The sequence below is a fragment of the Macaca nemestrina genome, chromosome 2, assembly GCF_043159975.1.
Source record: "Macaca nemestrina isolate mMacNem1 chromosome 2, mMacNem.hap1, whole genome shotgun sequence".
Classification (NCBI taxonomy): Eukaryota; Metazoa; Chordata; class Mammalia; order Primates; family Cercopithecidae; genus Macaca; species Macaca nemestrina.
In genome coordinates this window covers 125138316-125160876 of record NC_092126.1, presented here as the reverse complement: position 1 = coordinate 125160876, position 22561 = coordinate 125138316, and the positions used below count along the sequence as shown (strand labels likewise).

The 22561-nt window shown below is 42.9% G+C and overlaps 1 protein-coding gene across 5 annotated transcripts in view; it reads right to left on the bottom strand.

Annotated features, from left to right (window-relative positions):
* The window catches only part of LOC105483138 (protein tyrosine phosphatase receptor type G), a 745674-nt gene that overhangs the window by 683533 nt on the left and 39580 nt on the right, over nt 1-22561 (bottom strand). Inside the window, exon 1 of one of the 5 annotated variants that reach the window (XM_011743825.3) lies at nt 7377-21854. The exons of the other annotated variants lie outside the window; for them this stretch is intronic. Coding sequence (XP_011742127.2) covers nt 7377-7434 — 58 coding nt within the window. The 5' untranslated portion in view covers nt 7435-21854. Of the gene's footprint in view, nt 1-7376; nt 21855-22561 lie in introns of those variants that run through there. 5 annotated transcript variants of the gene reach the window in all.

The window sequence follows — 22561 nt, the reverse complement described above, 5'->3', positions numbered from 1 at the left end:
GATATTTATAATCCTCAAACAGGAGAAGGCTTTCACAGGTAGCCCTGTATGTGACTTCTACAAACAGCAACTGAAGGTTTTGTGTCTTCTTTAATTGCTCCTTTTCCATTAGAGAAGGCCTATTTATAGGCATCCCCTCCACAGCATTGTCAATATTTTATCTCTGCTAACTGAAAGAGATTTTCTTTCCTAATTTTAGATAATATCACTTAAGAACCAAATTCTCTAGTCTGTTGCAAAGGTAAAGCTATACCTACCTCCTGAATAAGTCACTCACTTCCCAGGGCTTTGGTGAGAGCTGGGAGCCTCTTCCTGCTCCAATGTTTGAAAATCCAGTCTATGATCAAAGCCCTGCACTGGATAACCTTAAAGAAAGCAAGGCCTAGTTGTAATTAACCTCAAGGTCCTTTCCCCCAGACTTGTCCATGTTCTAGTCCCTCAACTTTCCTCTGCCTCAACCATGCAGTTGTTCTGTCCTCCCTAGCCATGCAGATCCAAACCTTGTCCAAGGAGGGATCTGAGTCTTGGAAATGCCATCTCTAAAACCAAAACATGATAGAGCCAATGTAATCCACCACCAATTTGCCATTAGCTCCCAGTGGCCTCATTCCTGCCCCTTCCAAGGTTTGGTATCTCACGATTCTTACACCCTGAGCATAAAATCTATCATACCCTTCCAAATCCAAGTGTTGGCTCATGTCAGTCATAATCCATTCTATTGTTTACAATCAAGGAAACGCTGTGATATCGGCTTGATGTGCCTGTGAGATATTTCCCTGATATTAAGATACCCAGTGGAATACCAGTCTCTCCATCAGCTCCAGGAGGTGATGCCTGAAATTCCAGAACAGGAAAAATAGGACATCATTACTTTTACTAAAAGCAGCAAAATAATACTGTCCCTTTTTTATACTTTGGGTGCAAATGTATCTTTCTGTTTTTTTTTTTTGTTTGTTTGTTTGTTTTTTTGAGACGGAGTCTCGCTGTCTCCCAGGCTGGAGTGCAGTAGCGTGATCTCTGCTCACTGCAAGCTCCGCCTCCCAGGTTCACTCCATTCTCCTGCCTCAGCCTCCTGAGTAGCTGGGACCACAGGCGCCCGCCACCACGCCCGGCTAAAGTTTTGTATTTTTAGTAGAGACGGGGTTTCACTATGTTAGCCAGGATGATCTTGATCTCCTGACCTCGTGATCTACCCGCCTTGGCCTCTCAAAGTGCTGGGATTACAGGTGTGAGCCACTGCACCCAGTCGCAAGTGTACCTTCTTAAAGACAATTTGGGAGAAAAAGAAGTGACTATGGCACTTAATGTGATGCATTAAGAGGTGGTCACTAACTGGAAATAACCAAAATATATTTCCCTTCACCTTTGCTTAGTAATTTACACAATTTATACATCTTGCCTACTAAGGTAAGACTATTACTGAAGGCACAAACCCAGAAAACAGATTCCAAAAGACATGAAAAGTTTTACCTTGTTCAGTTATAGGGATTTGCAATTATTTGCATAATAAATCAGAGAAAAGCACTTTCCACTGCAAGAGGAAAGTAATTTACAAGGTTCGTAAGTCCCTGCTATTTAGTAAAATTAGATCTTTACCTGCAGTGTCTGAAATTCCGACAACATAATCTTTCAAATCAAAATGGGTGGCAGGTCCTAAAATACGTACTGCAATCTGTCACTTAAAAATAATAGCAAAAAAAAATTATCATCCAAAGTGACTGACAACAGAAAACTACAGAAATGTACCAACTTCTGTTAGGCACTAATTACAAATAGCAAACTCTCCTTCCTGAAATTCTTCCAGCTCCCCCTTCTTTACCTTCTGTAATTTCAAAGCAAGTCTTCAGATTCAACCAAAAGCTAAAGTTTGAGGAACTTAAAACAAAAAAATGACTTTTTACCTGACAACTAAAAATTAGTTATTTGATTACCTGTTGAGCAAAGTGTTGGGGAGGGAGGCAAGAAAAGTCAACCACAAAATTAAGTGAAGATTTGGTTTCCTCCCTCAAGAAAGTTAACTTACTCGGGAAAAGGAAAGTAAAAGAACACCTAAGTGAAAGATGTATGCCCAGCAAATACTGCACCATCTGTCATTTAGGTATCTAAGATGCTCTGAAGTTGAGTGAAGACTTTCAAGAAATACTTTCAGGACTTCCAAGAAGGACAGGGACTGCGGAGAGAATAATTACCCCAAAATTAAATGGGCATGTACACAATGCCCGACCATGTGCTGGTTATTTCCCATGTTCTCTATTTAATTCTACAGAGAACCACATACATTAGCAACGATCTCCACTTCACAAATAAGAAAACAGAGAATCAGAGGAACTTGCCAGCGTACCCACCAATCACCTAACCAGCATAGTTTGGATGAAGGGATATATCCATGGATTCATTCATTCACTCATCCAAATACTATAATTATCCTAACTTCAAATCTCATACTCTTAGCCCACAAACTCTGATTGACCTCAGAGGATAAATATATTTGGAAAATAAATGTGTCCCAATCTCCCCTGGCATGAAGAAAGGAAGAAGAGAAAGAGTGAAGGAGTTAAGGAAGACAGAGAAGGGGGGAGGAAGGGAAAAAAACAAAATTGCTGATATGAATCAGAAACTAAACTTCAAAGCACAGTATTCAGGTAAAACATAAGAGGTGAGCTTTAGTTGACTTAATCTTTTTCATGCCTACACCCCACACCTGGGGAGAAGAAGTGCTGCTGAAATGTTCAGTATTAATCCAATCCCATCTACAGCACATACCACGTAATCAGTAAAGGTTCAAGGTTAACCTTGAACTAACCTTTGCTAACCTTATTTAGCAAAATCCCTGCAGGATGGAAGGAAGGACGGCTCAACATTCTCCAGTGCCAGCCTCATCACCTAAGGCAGGATTCCTGCCAGTCATCTCCAGCACTGAGTATCCAGGGGTGCATAAGACAATTCAAAGGGGATGAGGGAAAAAATATTTAACCTTCTATATCCAGAATAGTTTTGATCTCATGCTTTAGATTTCTAAGGTTTTATAATTTACATAAGATTTTAGTATAAGAACAGATAAATAAATACACACACACACACACACACATTTATATATATATATATGTATATATATTTTTTGGGGGCATGGGTCCAAATTTTTTTTTCTGATAAGACAATGGGATCAGTGAAGACCAATGATCCACACTACACTTATTAAAAGAGTAACTGTAAGCCTGGCCGCAGTGGCTCATACCTGTAATCCCAGCACTTTGGGAGGCTGAGGTGGGAGGATCACCTGAGGTCAGGAGTTCAAGACCTGCCTGGCCAATATAGTGAAACCCCATCTCTAGTAAAAAACACAAAAATTAGCTGGGCATGATGGCACACACCTGTAATCCCATCTACTTGGGAGGCTGAGGCAGGAGAACTGCTTGAACCTGAGAGGCGGAGGTTGCAGTGAGCCAAAATTGCACCATTGCACTCCAGCCTGGGCGACAAGAGCATAACTCCATTTCAAAAAAGAAAAAAAAAAAAGAGTAACTGCTAACTTCAAGCATCTTCAATTGACAAACCAAATGACATTACTTTAGAACCACTCCATTCACTGGACGGGGAACAAAAAAACCCCTCAAGTTTCATTTCAGTCTCTCCTTTAAAGGTATTTGATTCCTGGCAGATTCTGGGTGCAAATAATGGCTGACCATTACAAATCTGTGAGGCCACCTCATTATGAGTTAATATGGCAACCAAATCCCATTTTCCCTCTGCAAATTCAATCCGCATCAATAGCCCCATATATCACTGGCTACTGCTGTTGGCTGCCTGATTTTGAAACATAAAAATTTTTTTTGAAAGATTACTGCCAACACATAATAGGCAAACTGCAATTTCAATTCCCTACGCATGTGCTTGAAGGAGGGGGGATACACGAGCTACAAAATGTAAATGAAGCCTGTTGTTATCAGCTGCTTATCTTCCTCCCTTATTCGTCCAATCACGTAGGGCAGGAAAAACAAAACAAAAAAAAATCAGAAGTGCCACCATTCAAGAAAGTCCTTTTATTATTCTACTCAATAACTAGTTCCCTGGTCTCTTAATTTTCTGAACTGTGTATACAAAATGCAACAAAAAGAAGCAGTAGTGGCTCTACACAGCCAATCTTCATTAGGCAGAGCTCAGCGTGAAGGAATAACACAATTGTGTGATGTGTTTTATTAAGACGCTTTCATCAGCACCTGTTTAAGAATCCATCGCTTAGAAGAGTTAACATTTAAGGGGTGACATTTACCCTAAAGCAGCTAGACTTCCTAGGGGTCAAAGCAGTCCATTTCCCCAAAGCCCATAAACAAATCCACTACCAGGTCTGTTGTAAACTTCTGGCTCTGTCCACAACACCACTGACCCTCTATACCACTAATTCATAGCTCACCTTCCTTGTTGACTTCTTCCAGAAAACACCATTTCCTACTAATTGATGTTTAATACACCCACCAGTACTATATGGGAAGATAAAATACAGGAAGTCCACGTTGAATCCAGGCCCATTTTTTGCGGTGAGACAAAAGGATGCACTAGAGGCTCATTGTTCAGTGCTGAGTTTCTCAAAGGTTGCACTGCTGACATCTTGGACTGGATAATTCTTCCCTGTGGTGGCTGTCCTGTGCACTACTGGATGCCCAGTGGCATTCCTGGCCTCCACCTACCAAATGCCAGTAGCATCATCCTCCCAGTCCTGACAGTCGAAAATACTTCCAGGAATTGCCAGACGTCCCCTTGGAGGAGAGCAAAACTATTAACCCTCCCTCAGTTACAAACCACTGGTCTCATCAATAGGCAGAAATTGTATGAATATAGAACTTCATACAGAAATTCATTAAAAACCCAGACTGTCATGCCCATCCTTTCTGGAACACAGAACAAAGCCATGTTTGCCTACCAAACAGAAGAAGGCTCTGTATGCTAAGGTACCTATTTTTTTTTTCTTTTTGAGACAGGGTCTTACTGTGCTGCCCAGGCTGGAATACAGTGGCATCATCACAGTTCACTGTAGCCTTGATCTCCCAGGCTCAGGCAATCCTCCCACCTCAGCCTCCCAAGCGCTGGGACCACAGGTGCACACCACACACCAGGGTAATTTTTTAACTTTTTTGTTTGTTTGTTTGGGTTTCTTTTCTTTTATTTAAGAGACAGGGTCTCACTATACTGCTCAGGCTGCTCTCAAACTCCTGGGCTCAAATGATCCTCCTGCCTCGGGCTCCCAAAGTGCCGGGATTACAGGCGTGAGCCACTGAGCCCAGCCTAAGGTACTAATTATGATCACTAAAAGTCTGATGGTCAAAAGTACTCTTTATAATAAAAACGAATACTGTCATTTTTTACTGCATTGACTCTCATCAACAGAAAGCCTCCAGAAAGTTCAGCTTTATGAGCCAAATGTTTTTATCTGATCAATTGTTTAAAAAGACCTTAAGAAAAATGTCTTCAGAGCCAAACCCCTTTAACAGAATATGGATATGCTGTGACATTTAGTTTCAAGGAAATAAAGAGGTGACCGTTTTTTTTTCCCTCAACAACCACTGCTGAACTTCTGCAAACCAATACTAAAAAAGACAATTTTTATTTAACAGTTAAAGAAACCAGCTTCCAAAAGCTCAATTGCCATCTGCAATTATAATCAGGCCCAATTTAGAATACCCCACCATGCTTTAGTCTTAATTAAAAATGGCACATCCTTGCAAGGGAATGCAATGTGAATTCACAATTCAAATGTTAGCAGGACACACACACAGGCATACACCCCCCGCTTCTCATGCTGGAGTTTAAGCTTGTGAGATTTAACTAATTTACCAGTTTCTTAATGGATATAACTTCAGTATAAACTTTATTTAACTTTTTATATTTTAAATTAGAAAGGCATGTGGATTATGTTAAGACAATTTGCCAGAAATACGAATGGATTTTTTTAAGCCTGCCATCTTTCACATAGCACATGGCTGATCCTGTATTACACGGCTTCAGTGTAGTATTTCCACTGATGAAAGAATAGTTCTTCCACCACACTAAATAATAAGATTTTCCAAGTACCACCTGGCCTCTTTGTAAGCTTAGTAATTAGTTATATAGTGTCCCTGCACATTTATAATTCAGCAAAATTTTTAGATTTCAATTCCTTAAAATGGTCTCCAGCATCATCAGACGTTTTCCTACAGGACATTAATGCAGATATTATCTGAAAAATATGATACAAGCCCTGTCAGTCAATGTCATTTGCCGTTTAAAATATGAGACAACAAAGATGACATAGAAGGCAGGCTCTAAGAACAACACAGGCACACCTTTAACTCATAGAACTAAAGAGACTGTTTTCATATCTATCCACTGTGTGAGGACTCCTTGTAAAAATTCAACTTCTTCCAAAATTCTTTGTGTTAGATTCCAGTTCCCTTGCTGGAGCCAAGCCTCTGGCAAGGAAGGCAAAAGGGAGGTTGAAAGCTGTAAACAATAAGCTTGCCTCTCCGGTAAGCCGGTAAATTAAGCCTTTCTCAGTTGGACAATTAGTTCTATAAAGCTAATCAGGAAGAAAGAAATGAAGGCCATCTGGTTCTTGGAAGTTCTGTATCTGATTAACACTATTTTCTTGAAAGTATACTTCCTACGTACAAGGAGGCAAGAGAAAGCAGAAAGAAAGGAACACCCTTGTAAACGGCCTGTATACCCTGAGCAACCCACATCCCGAACAAGTCCCTGACTATTTTAACCAGAAGCAATAGAAGAGCCATTAAATGCCGACACACCCTGGCTGGACAGACCTCCTTTAGATTCTACCACTTATTAACGAGTTAGCCTTTGACAAACAAGTTGACCTCTCTATAGTAGACTGGGTAATTGGCCCTGTCTGTATCCGGGTCTTTCTACAGGCAACTTTGCAGTTCCTCCCACATAGTATAATTCTCTTGTCCCTTGACTTGGAGCTTGACCATGTGACTTGTTTCAGTTGGTAGCTTAACTTCAAGAGTGAAATATCTTATAACAGTGTCCCTCAAATACCAAGGGCAGGGCTGCAGCTAGCCTCAGACACAAACCAGGATCAGGCACACAATCCCTTTACGAAAACTCCGGCAGTCTTCTTTCGCTATCTTCTCTACCCACTTTATTCCCCTCTTACTGAGTTTTATGTTATCTTCCGGCATCGACGGTGGAAGGTCAACTACCAACCACACCCTTTCTATTCCTAGATTTAACAGAGCAGCACCCCTGCACTGCAGTAGTAGTGCCTCAATCCCAAGGTGGGTGCAGAGCTGGGGTGGGGCAGAGTCCTCAGGGTTGCCACATAAAGTTGCATACTAACACAAAGGTGTCCGGTCAATTGAGAGAATGAAATCTAGCCAACACACCCTGCTTGCCAAGCCAAGTACTTTGCCTTGGGGCTGCCCTCCACGAGGAGGAAGACATGCCTTATTCTGCAGAAGAGTACCATCTGTCCAGAAGGGGTAACCAAGTGGGACGAGGAGAGTGTCTATATGGCAGGGAGAAGCGCTTGGCGTGGAGGCTGGTGTTTGAGAGAGTTGAGAAAAGCGTCTACACGGAAGAGTATTCCAACAGGCAGCGGGATGGGCTGAGTAAATAAACATACTCAACACAGTCGGAGCCCAGTTTCATCCCGTCACAGGAGTCAAAAATCTATGAAAGAGAAAATAAAAATGAAGCATGTGCTGTCAAACTTGTGAATTTAACACATGAAAACACAGAAATACAGATGTAAATGTGTGTGTATGGTCATGCATATACATATTTAACCCATAGATTTGTCCACTAAAAGGGTCTAGGGGCTGCAATATCCCAAGATATGCTCAGATGTTGGTTTCTAAATACCATTCTCAGCTGGGCACGGTGGCTCACGCCTGTAATCCCAACACTTTGGGAGGCCAAGGCAGGCAGATGACCTGAGGTCGGGAATTCAAGACCAACGTAGCCAACATAGTGAAACCCTCGTCTCTACTAAAAATACAAAAATTAGCCAGGCATGGTGACACAGGACTGTAATTCCAGCTACTTGGGAGGCTGAGGCGGAAGAACTGCTTGAACCCAGAAGGCGGAGGCTGCAGTGAGCCGAGATTGTGCCACTGCACTCCAGCCGGGGAACAGAGCAAGACTCCATCTCAAACAAACGAATAAATACCACTCTCCTTTAAAAGAAATCAGAGCTCTTTGGCTCCTCAGCTTCTTGGCCAAATCCAGAGCCGGGACCAGCAGAGTACAAGACGAACCTGGAACTTCTTGTTCTAGACAGTAAGGAATTACTCAAATAATGATGGGGACATGTCAAAAGGACACAGGAACCAGCTGGCAAGAACTCCCACTATCTAAATGTGGAGAGATCTGAGCATCAAAATTATGATGGTAACAGACTATAACCCAAATGAAATAAAAACCCATCATCCAAACTGATGAGGATTTATGGATTAAGTCAAATAGAGAGTAAGTTGAAAGTTTATGGAAAGCATGCTCAAAACACACTTACTACAAAGGGAAAAAGAATAATAAGTTTAAGTGGGAAAGCCTGGCAGATGCTGCCTTTATCAGGTGATCAAGGTTAACACCACCAGCAATGGGACAAATCAAATCACCTGATAGGACTGAAAGGAACAGAGCACCGCTCCACTGGTGTTTCTGTCCCAGCGCATAACCTGAACGTAATCACGAGGAAACCTCAGACAAACCGAGTGACAGTCTAACTAAATAACTGGTGTGTTATCTTCAAAAGTATTGAGGTCATAGAGGTCAAGGAAATTCCGAGAAACTGTTCCAGACCTGAAAGAGACTAAGAACTGACACATGATTCTAAATGGTTCCTGCTGTCTTTGGGACAATCAGGGCATATTTGAATGGGGTCTGAGGATTAGACAGTAGTGTGGTATCAAGTTAATTTCCCAATATTGATGTCTGTATTGTGATACAGGACTGTTCTTGTTTGTACACATTCAAGTGTCCAGAGGGGACAGGATGCCAGGCTGGCAATGAATCCAAGTAGTTCAGTGGGGAAAAGTTCTTTTATGTTGTTGTTACAATTTTTTCCATCTTTTTAAAACTCTAATTGGTGAAGCGCATGTTGTGTTTGGAAGCGGTAGTTCCTTCGGAAGCTAGGTGGGAAAGTCGCTCTGAAAGAAGACACTGGAGCTGAGATGTACAAAGAACTGCCACATACAAATCCAAAGGGCAGAGATAATAATGATGATGCTAATTTTATAACCAAACAGTGCCACCCTCTATAGAGTGCTACTGAGCTCAAAGCAATGGTCTACAATTCCTTCCGTATTTTAATTCACGTATTCCTCAACACAAACCTAATTAGAATTATAAAGTATTATTAAAGTAGGCTGGTCACAGTGGCTCACACCTCCAATCTCAGCACTTTGGGAGGCCAAAGTGGGTGGACTGCTTGAATCCAGGAGTTCAAGACCAGCCTGACCAACATGGTAAAACCTCATCTCACAAAATATACCAAAAAAATTAGCTGGGCATGGTGGTGCATACCTGTGGTCCCAGCTACTTGGGAAGCTGAGGTAGGAGGATCACTTGAGCCCCAGAGGCAGAGGCTGCAGTGAGCCGAGATCATGCCACTGCACCTCCAGAGCCTGAGCAAGATCCTCTCTTAAAAATAAATAAATAAATAAATAAATAAATAAATAAATAAATAAATAAAGGGGGGGTATTATTGAAGTCAAATTATTATTACACCCAACTTAAAGATGAGGAAACTGGCACACAGTAATGTTTTAGTGAATCACCCAAGGTCATGGGGTTGGGTTGTAGCACAGCCAGGATTGGAATCTACCAGTTTGACTCCAGAGTCTACACTTAATTACTCTGCCATTGTGGCAATCCCAAGCAACTAACAGAAGGATGGGGAGGCACGATGGAGCCAGGCCTGTTGAACCATCCCAGCCATGAAGGCTGGAGCTAGTGAGTGAGGAACAACAGGGGAAGAGGTGAGAGGTGGAGGCAGACCCATAGGTGAGAGTTTGGATTTTTTCATGTGTATTAGGAAGATGTTTCTAAAAGGAGGAAGATCAGTTAGAGGGCTATCACCATATTTTAACCCAGGCAGGATGGTAGCTCACCAAGTCAACAGCAGTGAAGTTAGAGAGCACCGATCAGGGAGATTCAAGATTTGGGAGGTAAAGCCAACAGGATGTGGGGATCATTCCATAAAGCCATGCCCTGAGATGACTTAAGTAAAACTATATGCACCCTCTAAATTCCTTGGATTAGTCTCCCCACACACAGAGGTCACAGTATATTGCTCATGGTTTTGTGTTGTGGTCACCTCACAGTTCTTTCAACAAAATACAAAAGCACAAGAGCAATAAACCACCTCTACCCTCTTCTGTTAGGAGGCCCTCAATGACCTAACAATGGATCATGGTTTTTGAGACTACACCATCTTCAATTTATGTAACCATTTCCCCCCATAATAAACAATGCCCAGTTCATCCTGATTTCATAGCTCGCCTTCATACAAAGAGAATCTCTCCCACACAGATTAATTTGTTTTCCCTGAATCTCATCAAAGATTGTACCTGGCACTGTAACTGGGTGGGTTTTAAATAGATAATTTAACCTTGAGAGAATGTTCATTTGACTCAACACATCCTTCCAATCTAAGAAACACACAAATTCCCTTTCACCCCAGCATGTCTTTCTTTAATTGTGACAGCAGTGCTGAGAAATTCATCTTCAAAGAGCTGATTGAGCCACAAGGGAATATTAATACCTAAATATTGAAGCAATCCTGATGCTTTGCTTAAAGGAACGCTGGCTTTACTAGATGAAAAGCTTCCAAAATGTCTCTGGTCTATGCCTTTAAAAAAAACATGATTTTAGCATATTTTCATCTCTCCGCATTAAGTCAGAAAGTAAAAGGTACAGTTTATTCCTCTTAAAAATAGAAAAAGCCCTTTGCTTTCTATTGCCAGCAAATGCATTTGCTAGGATTCTGCTAGGCTTTTGAGTGTCCTAGTCTAAAGGGTGTGATTTCCCTCGAATATGGAGAAATAAATGTTCTTTTGACTCTGACAGTCTAAGTGTAAGCCACTCTGCTGCGCTATTGGTGGCTTTATGGAAAGCATTTCCCGTCAAAGGTGAGCAGAGAGAGTAAGGAATGGAGGGAGAGACTGAGACAAAGCTGACCTGTCCTTTGTCATCCTCTGGTTCACAGCAAAGGCTGTTCTACCAAATGATTACAAGCGCGCGCGTGCACACACACACACACACACATACACTCTCACACAAATTAATTCCAGGAACCAGAGAATTCAGAACGAGTAATAGGATCCCATTCCCCCGAAGCTGATATCATCAAATTCTCTCACATGATTTACAACCTGGCAATCTATCTCTTTCCATTGATTATCCTGCTATTATGGGATATAACTGCTCTCTGCCCATTCCAAGAACTCTAAAGTGTTGCACTGAGAATACACTAATGCACCTTTAATGTAGAGAAGACAGGGAAAAAAAAAGACCAGAGGAACAAAACAGGCTGGAGAATGCATAAAGCTGAAGATCCTTTCAAAAGCAGTGGAGAAGTTAACAGCTTTTCAGGGAGTCAAACAAGCAATTCGTGCCCAGCAGCTACCTGGGCTCACAGTGTTGACATTTCTAACTGGAAATAGGCCACATGCAGTACTGCTCAGAACCACCTGCAACGGAACTGGAGGCACGTGTGCATCTCACTTTAGACAAAGGCCATCCAAGAGAACAGTTTCTCAACTGGATGGAATTGCAGAATCATGACAAAGGTTACAGAAAGATGCTTCACATTCCAAGATGCTCACCAGACAAGCTCTTTAAATGAGAGCCTTCTCAACTGCACAGACTGTAACAGAGCTTATCAAAACCCTTACAGCAGCCAGGCATGGTGGCTCACACCTATAATCCCAGCACTTTGGGATTAGGCCAAGGCGGGTAGATCGCCTGAGGTCAGGAGTTCAAGATCAGCCTGACCAACAAGGTGAAACCCCGTCTCTACCAAAAATGCAAAAATTAGCCAGGCATGGTGGCAGGCGCCTGTTGTCCCAGCCACTCGGGAGGCTGAGACAGGAGAATTCCTTGAACCTGGGAGGTGGAGGTTGCAGTGAGTCGAGATAGTGCCACTGCACTCCAGCCTGGGTGATGGAGCAGGACTCCCGTCTCAAAAAAACAACAAAAAACAAAAAACCCTTACAGCAGGGGTTAACAAACTCTGACCTGCTGCTTCCTTTTGAATAGTCCTCATGTAAAGAATGATTTTTGTATTTTTAAAAGTCAAAAGAATAATATTTCCTGACACATGAAAAGGATATGAAATTCAACGTCAGAGTCTATAAATAAAGTTTTATTGGAACACTACCACGCCCATTCGCTGATGTACTGTCTGTGGCTACTTCTGCACCACAATGCAGTGAGCATGTCCAACCGAGGTATATGGCGTGCAAAACTGAAAATGTCTACCGGGCTCTTTACAGAAAATGTTCACTAACGCCTGTCTTAATTGACCCACAAATTTTGGGAAAACAGCTCCAGATAAACTGAAGGCCCACTAGAAAAACGTACTTACTAGTGCAAGAAAAATCGCTCTTTTCCTTCTAAACAGGCTCCTTTCTCAAAAAAGTCTACTAGAAAAATCAGTAAATGGCACAACATACATAAAGTCCCCAAAAAAGCATTCAAGTTTTTTTACTTACTGGTCAAGATGGTAGTTAACATTGAGCGGGAAAAAAATGAAAATTAAAATGATGAGACAGGCACTGTGCTTGTCACTTTCTATACATCTTTCCATTTGATCCGCACAGCAAAGTTCTAAGGGATACTTATCCACCTTATTCCAGGTAAGGAGACTGAGCCCAAAAGTTGCTGAATAACGTCCTGATAAAGTCACAGTGGTATACACCTTCAGAGCTCAAGCCCAGGTTTTACCGGCTGTAAGTCTCATACTTTCAACTATTACAGGATGATTAGGATCCCTGTTCGAAAACTTGCTTTTGCCATTTAGAAAAAAAGAGAATACACAGGGCTCGGGGGCTCATGCCTGTAATCGCAGCACTTTGGAAGGCCAAGGCAGGAGGATCACTTGAGTTCAAGAGTTCAGGACCAGCCTGGCCAACATGGTGAAGCCCCATCTCTACTAAAAATAGTTTTAAAATGAGCTGGGTATGGTGGCACAAGCCTGTAGTGCCAGCTACTTGGGAGGCTGAGGTAGGAGAATCACTGGAACCCAGAAGGCGGAGACTGCAGTGAACCGAGATTGTGCCATTGCACTCCAGCCTGGGCAACAGGAAACTCCATCTCAAAAAAAAAAAATAAAAGAAAGAAAGAAGAATACAATGAAAGAATAAGTAATATTCAAGTGAGTGACACGAAAATAACCACCTACCTGTGAAAGGAATGGTCATTTAACAGAGAAATATTTGTCTTATTAAATGCTGCATATGCGTTAGTGTTGAGCTGTTAAGTAACATTCAGTTCCTGTTCTTACTATCACCCTGAGTACAGCCAAATCCATGTAGGCAAACATACGATATAATCTCTTTATCCATCTGCTAGGGAAGACTGCTGGCTATAGACCGGCATCCTTGACCCATGGAGGCTCCTTTTCCCAAGCTTACCTCCCTGGGCAATTTTTTTATATTCAGCAGTAAATCACTTTTAATCTAAGAGACAGTAACAATACATCTACCGAATGATTCGGGTCTTCCAAAATCTCTTAACAAAGACTGATGATAGAGCCAGTAGTAGTACTGCAGATTTTATTACTGTTATTTTTGACTATGCATAGAAGTGAACACACAGCACTTAAGAGTGTGCCAGGTACTATTCCAACCACATCAAATGTATTAAATTGTTAATCCTCAAATCCCTACAAAATTGTACTGTAATTGCTGTCATTGTACAGATTAGGAAACTGAGGCACAACAAGATTAAGTGATTTACAAAAGTCTCATATGCACTAGGTAGCCATGCTGGAATTCAAACCCAGGCAGTGTGGTATCGGAGTTCACACTCCTTACATCACATGCCTTGCTGCTTCTCCATACTAGATACAAATAAAAATATTTTAAAGTGTGAAAATAAACTGTGTATAATCAAAACTTATCTGCATTATTAATAGAAGGGCTGTCTTTAATTGTTAACTTGTTGGAAAAAAGTTGGAAAGAATAATCTGTGTAAATTGATAGAAATAAGAAAACAAAATGCAAGGCTATTTCTTATTTTATTTATTCTGAAATAGGGTCTCACTCTGTTGCCCAGGCTAGAGTGCAGTCACGGCAACCTAGGCTTCCTAGACTCAAGCAATCCTCCCACCTCGGCCTCCTGAGTAGCTAGGAAGAGAGGTGCACGCCACCATGCCCAGTTAATTTTTTTGGTATTTTGTGTAGGGGTGGGGCGGGGGGCTTTGCCACATTGTCCAGGCTAGTCTCAAACTCCTGGGCTCAAGCAATCCACCCAACTCAGCCTCACAAAGTGCAAGGATTACAGGCATGAACCACCACACTCAGTCTTATCTTTTATTTTTAAAAAACAAAGAAACATCTGGAATGCTAAGAGATGTAGCGTGCTTCCAGTTATTGGTGGACAAACCTTTTCTGTTTGTATCCCTCTAAGAACCTGAAACTGTGGATGATACCACATACAACTCAGCTTTTCCCTGAAAGGCAAAGCTCCCTTCTCAGAAAACTCCACCAGAAAAATCAGCAAACAGCACAACATATATAAAAAGTTCCCCAAAAAGCTTTCAAAGTTTCTGACTTGGTAGCCAAGATGGTGGTTAGAAATGGAATGGGAAAAGATAAAAATTAAAATGATGAGAAAGGCACTGTGTTCAACACTTAACATACATAACTTCATTTGACCCACACAGCAAGGTACAGAGGGATGGTTAGCCCCACTTTACACATAAAGAGACAGAGACCAAGGGAAGTTCAACAACTTCCTATACCTTGATGAAGGTATATCGTCCTGAAGAATAATTTTCATAAATGGAAAAGGTCATAGTTTATTATCAATCCATACCTAATCCTCTCCAGAGAGGAAAGCCTTCCATATCATGTTCAGGCTGACCCAACCCCAAACCATTGATGGCAAACACTGGTACTCCTGCCACTGGTCATGCTGAGACCCCATGGCAGATGTAAGTGATCATGCTCTTCCCCACTGAGCCCAGACCTCAGACGGAGTATTATCTTGGATAAACCCCTAAATGGCCAATAGCAAGGGGTCAGCATAAAGATGATGAAATCCTTCCATCATCTGTCCCTGAATTAGTGACAGCTCAGCCTGGCATCAGGGAAAGCATCCTTTATCACCAATAGTTCATGAAGTCTAGAAATGGACTGAGGTCTTTTTCCTAGTCTGCTTCCAGGCCGACTCATGCTGCCTTAAACAATAAAGCATTTATTGTTTCACATAAATGTGAGTCCAGAGGAAAGGCAGGCTTCCAGAGTCAGCTGATTCAGCAGCTCAAAAAAGTCAGAAAAGAATCCAGGTGCTTCCCTTCCCTTCCACGTCGGCTCTCCTCAACCTTGTACCCTCAGGCTGGCAGCAGGATGGCTGTCACATGTAGCTGTGGGTGGCACATCCTGGCAGCACTCACAGCAGACAGAACACAGCTTCCCAGGCTTCAAGGAAAGATGCAGCTCTCCACGGAAGGGCCCAGCACACACATCCTCCCATTCCATTGGACACGTGGTGAACACACATCCTCCCATTCCATTGGACACGTGGTGAGATCACATAATTGGTCCGGAACCAATCATTAATGATGGCTGTGAACCAAATGTAGCCAACCTGGAGCTAGGGTCTGGCTTCTCCCTAGCTGCTCGGCTTCTCCCTAGCTGCTCGGCTTTATGGAGGAGGAGAGACACCTACCTATACAAAACTGAGGCTCTGAGGAAGAAGATAGAAATGGAGGCTGACAAGGTATGGAACAGCATCCCCAATAAGCCCTCTGCCCTGGCAAGATGCAAACCAGAGATCAAAACTGGCCACCCACAGGACAAGTCTAGCCAAAAGACAGTTATTTCAACTGTCATGCAGTAATAAAAGCTGAATTAACAAAATATAAAAATTGGAAGTAATTAGGTAAAGTTTAAGATGCCTAGTTTCTCTGGAAATATTAGAATGATCTAACAACGCTGGCTCAAATTCCAAGAGGGAAATCCTCACCCCAAGCCCAATTCCGCCAGGCCTGGAAAAGAGGCAAGTCGCGTCCAGTTCTCCACAGTCCAGTCCCTCGCTGTGGCTCTGCACCTCACTCTTTCACTTTAGCTTCCTGAGCCCACATGCCATTTATTTGTTTGCAACCCGTTTCAGCCATCACAGAGACCCACTGAAGAAACTGGGCCCTCAAACTGATAAAACCCGAATGCTAGAACTTCTCCCTCCCAGCCTCTCCACAGAGAATGTCACTTCTAAAGAGAAGCAGGAGGGAAGAGTCAGGTTAATAATCAAATTTGTAGCCATTCTGTTATCTTTGCTCAGACCTTCCCTCTACCACTGTGAAAACCAAAAAAGAGCAAGGTTTAAAGAGTTTGTGGAACTGCCTTTCTGTGGGAAAGAAAACTCCTATGAAATGAGAGCGGTAGTGATGTGCTCAGCGCAGTCTCAGACTGATGGTAATGTTTGATGCATCCAGTGTTTCGGCCCCAAGCATTTCAGTTTTAATGGATCCCAAAGAACACAGTTTGATCCGATTTCCGAATTCATGTGGCATTTTCTCGGGACAGTATTTTAAGTATTTAAAGGATACCCATGTCAAAGAGAGAGAAGAGTCACACCAAAATGAAAACCTAACAGGGACTGCTCTGTACCCACAGCTTGTATTTCCCAGGTGGCTGTCCATCCCACTACAGTGTCAAGGAAGGAGGTACACAGAACACCAATTCTGGACCCCGACAATGATAACCAAGTTGATCCGTATAGGATGTGCTGGTCACTCTAAGTTCCAAAGTGGACATGTATTATCCTTACCTGCCCAAAGCTCCTTCTCTCACCTCTTGGCAGAGATTCCTCTTTCCTAAGAGAATGCTATTCCATCAGGCTGAAATGGGGGCTTTCGTACTCACTTCAATCACATAGGTGGGGACATCATCTGAGCCTGTTTAGTTATTGGTCCAGCTGAATGTGATCCAAATCTTAATCATTAAGAGTAAGGCACGATATCTGGTGGTATGGTTAGAGTGTCCGCCCTCCAAAATCCAGGGGTTGCCAATGTGATAGTAATAATATTTAGGGCCCTTAAGAGGTGATGAGGCCCTGAGGGCTCCTCCCTGGTGAATAAAATTAAGGCCCTTACCAAAGAGGACCCACAGCGCCCCCAGGGAAGCTGCCCTTCTTCCTTCCACCCTGTGTGGACAGTGTTCCTCCCCGCTGGAGGATGTAACCCTTGCCAGGCAAGAAACGCTTCCAGTGCCTTGATCCTGGGCTTCCCAGCCTCCAGAAGGGTAAGAAAAGTAATTTCTCTTCTTTGTAAGTTACCTGGTTGCAGATATTTTGTTATAACAACATACATGGACTAAGATATTGGGACGCTGGAAGAACTTCTCTCCTTAGAAATAAGGAGTTCTGTATATAGCTCCGCAGGAGCTAGGGATACTGCAGACGTAAATCAATGGCCCTAATCAGCTGACTTTAATTTAATAAACAGAGCATTTATTCTGCGTGGGCCTGACCTCATCAGGTGAGTCTTTTAAAAGAGACTACAAATAGTGGAGACACCCTGACACCCACCCCCACATGCTGGCCTTGGAGAAGCAAACGTCCACATTGTGGAGATAGCCACGTGGCAGGCAAAGGCAGGCATCCTTCAGGAGCTGAGGCCTCAGTCCTACAAACACGAAGCGCTATGTTCTGCCAACAACCAGCGAGCCTGGGAGAGAATGAGCCTCCGATGAGATCACAGCCCTTGGCTGACACCCTAATTTCAGCCTGAGCAGAGGACCCAGCTAATTCCCAGACTCATGACCCATGGAAACTGCAAGATGATAAACGTGTGTTGTTTTAGATTGTTGAGTTTATGGTAATTTGTTATACAGCAATAGAAAATGGATACACCAGATGGAGTGAGGGGTGTCACCAACCAGGAAAATGGAAAAGACAGAGGTGGGACCTCATGCCCTTTTAAGGAAGCATAGTATTGGGAGATGCCAAAGCCTTCTAGTTCTGGCAGCCAAGCTGTTCATATTTATTTACAAGTCAGAATGCATGTGGTGACTCACATTTGTAGTCCCAGTACTTTGAGAGGCAAGGCAGGAAGATTGCTTGAGGTCAGGAGTTCAAGACCAGCCTGGGCAATGCAGCAAGACAGCATCTCTACAAATATAAAACTAGAAAACTTAGCCAAGCATGGTGGCATGTGTCTGCAGTCTCAGCTACTTGGGAGGCTGAGGTGGAAGGATCGTTTGAGCCCAGGAGTTCAAGGCAGCAGTAAGCTATGATCACTGCACTGCATTCCAATCTGGGTGACAGAGCAAGACTCTTTCTCAAAACAAACAAAAAAAATTGGCTCGGTGTGGTGGCTCACACCTGTAATCCCAGCACTTTGGGAAGCCGAGGTGGGCAGATCACCTGAGGTCAGGAGTTGAAGACCAGCCCAGTCAACATGGCAAAACCCCGTCTCTACTAAAAACACAAAAATTAGCTGGGTGTGGTGGCAGGCACCTGTAATTCCGGCTACTCAGGAGGCTGAGGCAGGAGAATCACTTGAACCTGGGAGGCAGAGGTTGCAGTGAGTCGAGATCATGCCATTGCACTCCAGCCTGGGTGACAAGAGCAAGACTCCATCTCAAAAGAAAAAAAAGAAAAAAATTAATTAAAATAAATGCTTATTTACAAGTCACAACCCACCCCTAACACAGCCCTCAGCACAGATCATTAGGGTTCTCTCAGTACTTACTAACTGAATGAGAAAATAAACAGACGTGTGACTAAATCCTCCAACAAAGAGAAGGATAGGAATGGGAGATGCCAGCTTACCAGATGTTGGATTTGCTGAAGGACGGAGTGTGGCACGATCCAACAAGAAAGGCCTTTGGGTCCAGAGAGACCTGGGCTACCACGTCAGTTATCCCCTTTACCAGCTCTGTGATCCAGGCCAGTGAACAAAGTTCATTTTATTCCCCTCCAGTTCCATTTTCTCACCTAGCAGACCGAGTGACTTATAAAGTTGTCATGAAGATCAAATTAGGTAATATATATCAGGGCACCCTGCCTGGACGCTGAATCTACAAGGAGTTTTATTGAAAAACAGATCCTCCTCTCCTACTTTGCCACAATGAACGCTGCATGTGGCCGTGGCACAGCTAATGGGGTTCTAGGGGAAAAAAAAAACTCATGGCAAGTAAGCTGATGAATGGCAGTGTTACAATACAGGGGTCACAGGCCTGCACTCGACTACCAAATATGCCACTTGTTAGCCTGGACAGTTATTCCAGCTTACTCAGTTTACCAAATTCCTAATTTGGTAAATGGAAATAATGGTACTTACATTACAGGCTGGTTAAGAGGGTTAAAGGAGAACTGATGTGACAAAGAAGTAATACCTGATGCACAGTAAGCCACTAAAGTTCTTAGACACATGGGCGCAACTTGAAACCACGGACAGAAGTTAAAAGTTGAAATTATTACAACCTCCCACCACCATCAAAGAACAAGATATGTTAAAGTTCTATTTTTTATTTTATTTTTTTTTTGAGATGGAGTCTCACTCTGTCACCCAGGCTGGAGTGCAGTAGTACAATCTCTGCTCACTGCAACCTCCACCTCCCAGGTCCAAGCGATTCTCCTGCCTCAGCCTCCCAAGTACCTGGGAATACAGGTGCCCACCATTATGCCCAGCTAATTTTTGTATTTTTAGTAGAGACAAGGTTTTGCCATGTTAGCCAGACAGGTCTCATACTCCTGGTCTCAAGCGATCTGCCACCTCAGCCTGCCAAAGTTCTGGGATTACAGGCATGAGCTGGGATTACAGGCATATATTGACAATTATATGTCAATAAAACCGTGCCCAGCCATGTTAAAGTTCTAATGCCCAGTACCTCAGAATGTGACACGATTTGGAAACAGGGTCATTGTGGATATAATTGGTTAAGGTGAAGTCATATTAGAGTAAAATGGGCCCTTAATCCAATACGACTGGTGTCCTTATAGTAAGGGGAGAGAGACACTGATGGAGGATGACCGTGTGAACACACAGACACAGGTAAGTGCCATGTGAAGATGGAGGCAGAGATTGGAGCTGCATCTGCAAGCCAAAGAATGCCAAGGATTGCCAGCAAGGACCAGCAGTTACAAAGTGGCAAGGGACAGATTCTCCCTCAGAGCCTCCAAAATGAAAGCAACCTTACCAACACCTTGATTTTGGACCACCTGGACTACAGAACTGTGAGGCAATAAATTTCCTTTTTTTAACTCACTAGTTTGTAGCATTTTGTAATGGTAGCTATATTAGGCCATTATTGCATTGCTATAAATACCTGAGATTGGGTAATTTATAAAGAAAAGAATTTTAATTGGCTCAGGTTTTCAGGCTATACAGAAAGAACAGTGCAGGTATCTACTTGGCTTCCGGTGAAGCCTCAAGGAGCTTTCAATCAAGGAAGAAGGCAAAGCAGAAGCAAGTAGGTAGGTGGGGGATGCCACACAATTGTAAATGACCAGATCTCACAGGAACTCACTATGGCATAGACAGCGCCAAGCCACAAGAGCTCCACCCCTATTATCCAAACTCCTCCCGCCAGGCCCCACCTCCAGCATGTTGACTTACCATTCAGTAGCCCTAGGAAACTCAAAGCAGAGGATGCCCCAAGTCAGTGGTAGTTTGGTAAACACTTACCATCCAGTTCCAGGAGGGTGGCTGATTTATAGTGTTTGCTGATTTCCACAGTGTAAATATTCCCATGATGACCAATTTCAAAGCGCCAAAGTGAAGTAACATCACTAAATGTGAAGGAAAATGTGCAGTAGCAAACCATTATACAGTAATACTACCACACACACCACAGATACAACCGCCAGAGCACAGATCGGAGTAAAATGTAGGGAAATCATTAGGAAGTGATGAGCTTGAGGTATTTGTCACTTCTTAAATGTAATTTAATTGTAAGTTTACATAAGTCTATGTTTCGAAAGACTGTGTTTAATAATCGGCTCTCAAAATTCCTGAAAGTGTAACAATCAGTTCTCGTGAGCTGGCCCAAGCAGTGACCCAGGGAAGTAGACAACAGATGAGAAGCCCAAACCCTCCACCCTCATAGGTGTAAACTATGCCTGGCCCTGCGAGCATGGGCTGCAAAACCAAGGCCCTGTGCCGAAGAGGGGTCCTGCTAACTGTCAGATGGTAACAGACAGTGTCTGGTTAATTAAGCAGGTTTTACTGCAGCTAAAACCCTGGGCCTATCTTCTCCCTGATCCCATAAAGCATTCATGGCAGTTCAGTTTTTAACCAATACAGGAGTAATTTGAAATCAATTTACTCTCGCCTTGATGAACAATGGACTCTTTAGTGTGATCCACAGAGAAAATTAGAAGCCCATGTGTGAGGCAGCTACCTGGAGCCCCAGCTGCAGCGTAGCTGGACGCTTGACTGGTCTCACCGTGAGGACGCTGGTCTCATTTCCCTCTGGATTGTGTACACTGGGTTAGATGTTTGAACTTCTCTTTTAATTACAAGGGGACAGTGGGCATATTTTATCCTTCTTGTTCAATAAACACATGTAAGCTATGAATGAGACACTCTGGAAACCCAAGTGAGCAAGACAGGTACAGTCTCAACCCTAATGACTAAGACAGCCAGCCAAAAAGTTAGAAGGTACCCATAGAAATTATTCAAAAAAAAAAAAAAAAGGCTAGAAAAGCCTGAAACAGAAGACCAAGAAGACTTCCATTAACACAGTCACATAGATACATTTGTCCAATTAGCCAGCTGTGTCTTGCCTAAAGCCACCCACATTGGGAATTCCAGCACTGTTTCCTAACCACTTCATCCTGGACAACTTCAGCATTGGCTGAAGGCTGATAGCAACGCTCTCACAGCGTTGCTGTAAGGTTCAAATGAGACCATGCATGAGAGTGAGTAGTCTGTTCCCTCTGCTCCTTAACTTTCAACTTTACCTCCCTCACATTTCTGTCAGGAGTTCGAGGTCCATTTAAGATAGGTGGCAATCCACCCAACTCCCATCTCCACCAATTCCTGATTTCCATGATTCTTCTTTCCTTTTTACTGACACTTGTCACCTTCTATCATGTTAGTCTGCTCCCCCCCACTAAAATACAAGCTCCATAAAGGCTGATATTATTTGTCGGTTTTGTCACTTTTCCAAATACCTAAAATAAGGTATGACACATAGGAGGTACTCAATAAATATGAGAGATGGATGGATAAAGAGAAACCAAGAACTCTCATGGAAGAGACTCACTGATCCTTCGACCTCCAACATTGTTTTTGTTTTTGTTGAATAAGTGAACAAAAGAATACACCATGAACACTGATTTGAGCCCATAAATACTGGAGACTACCCAAAGTATATGTTGCAATTTTTCTCTA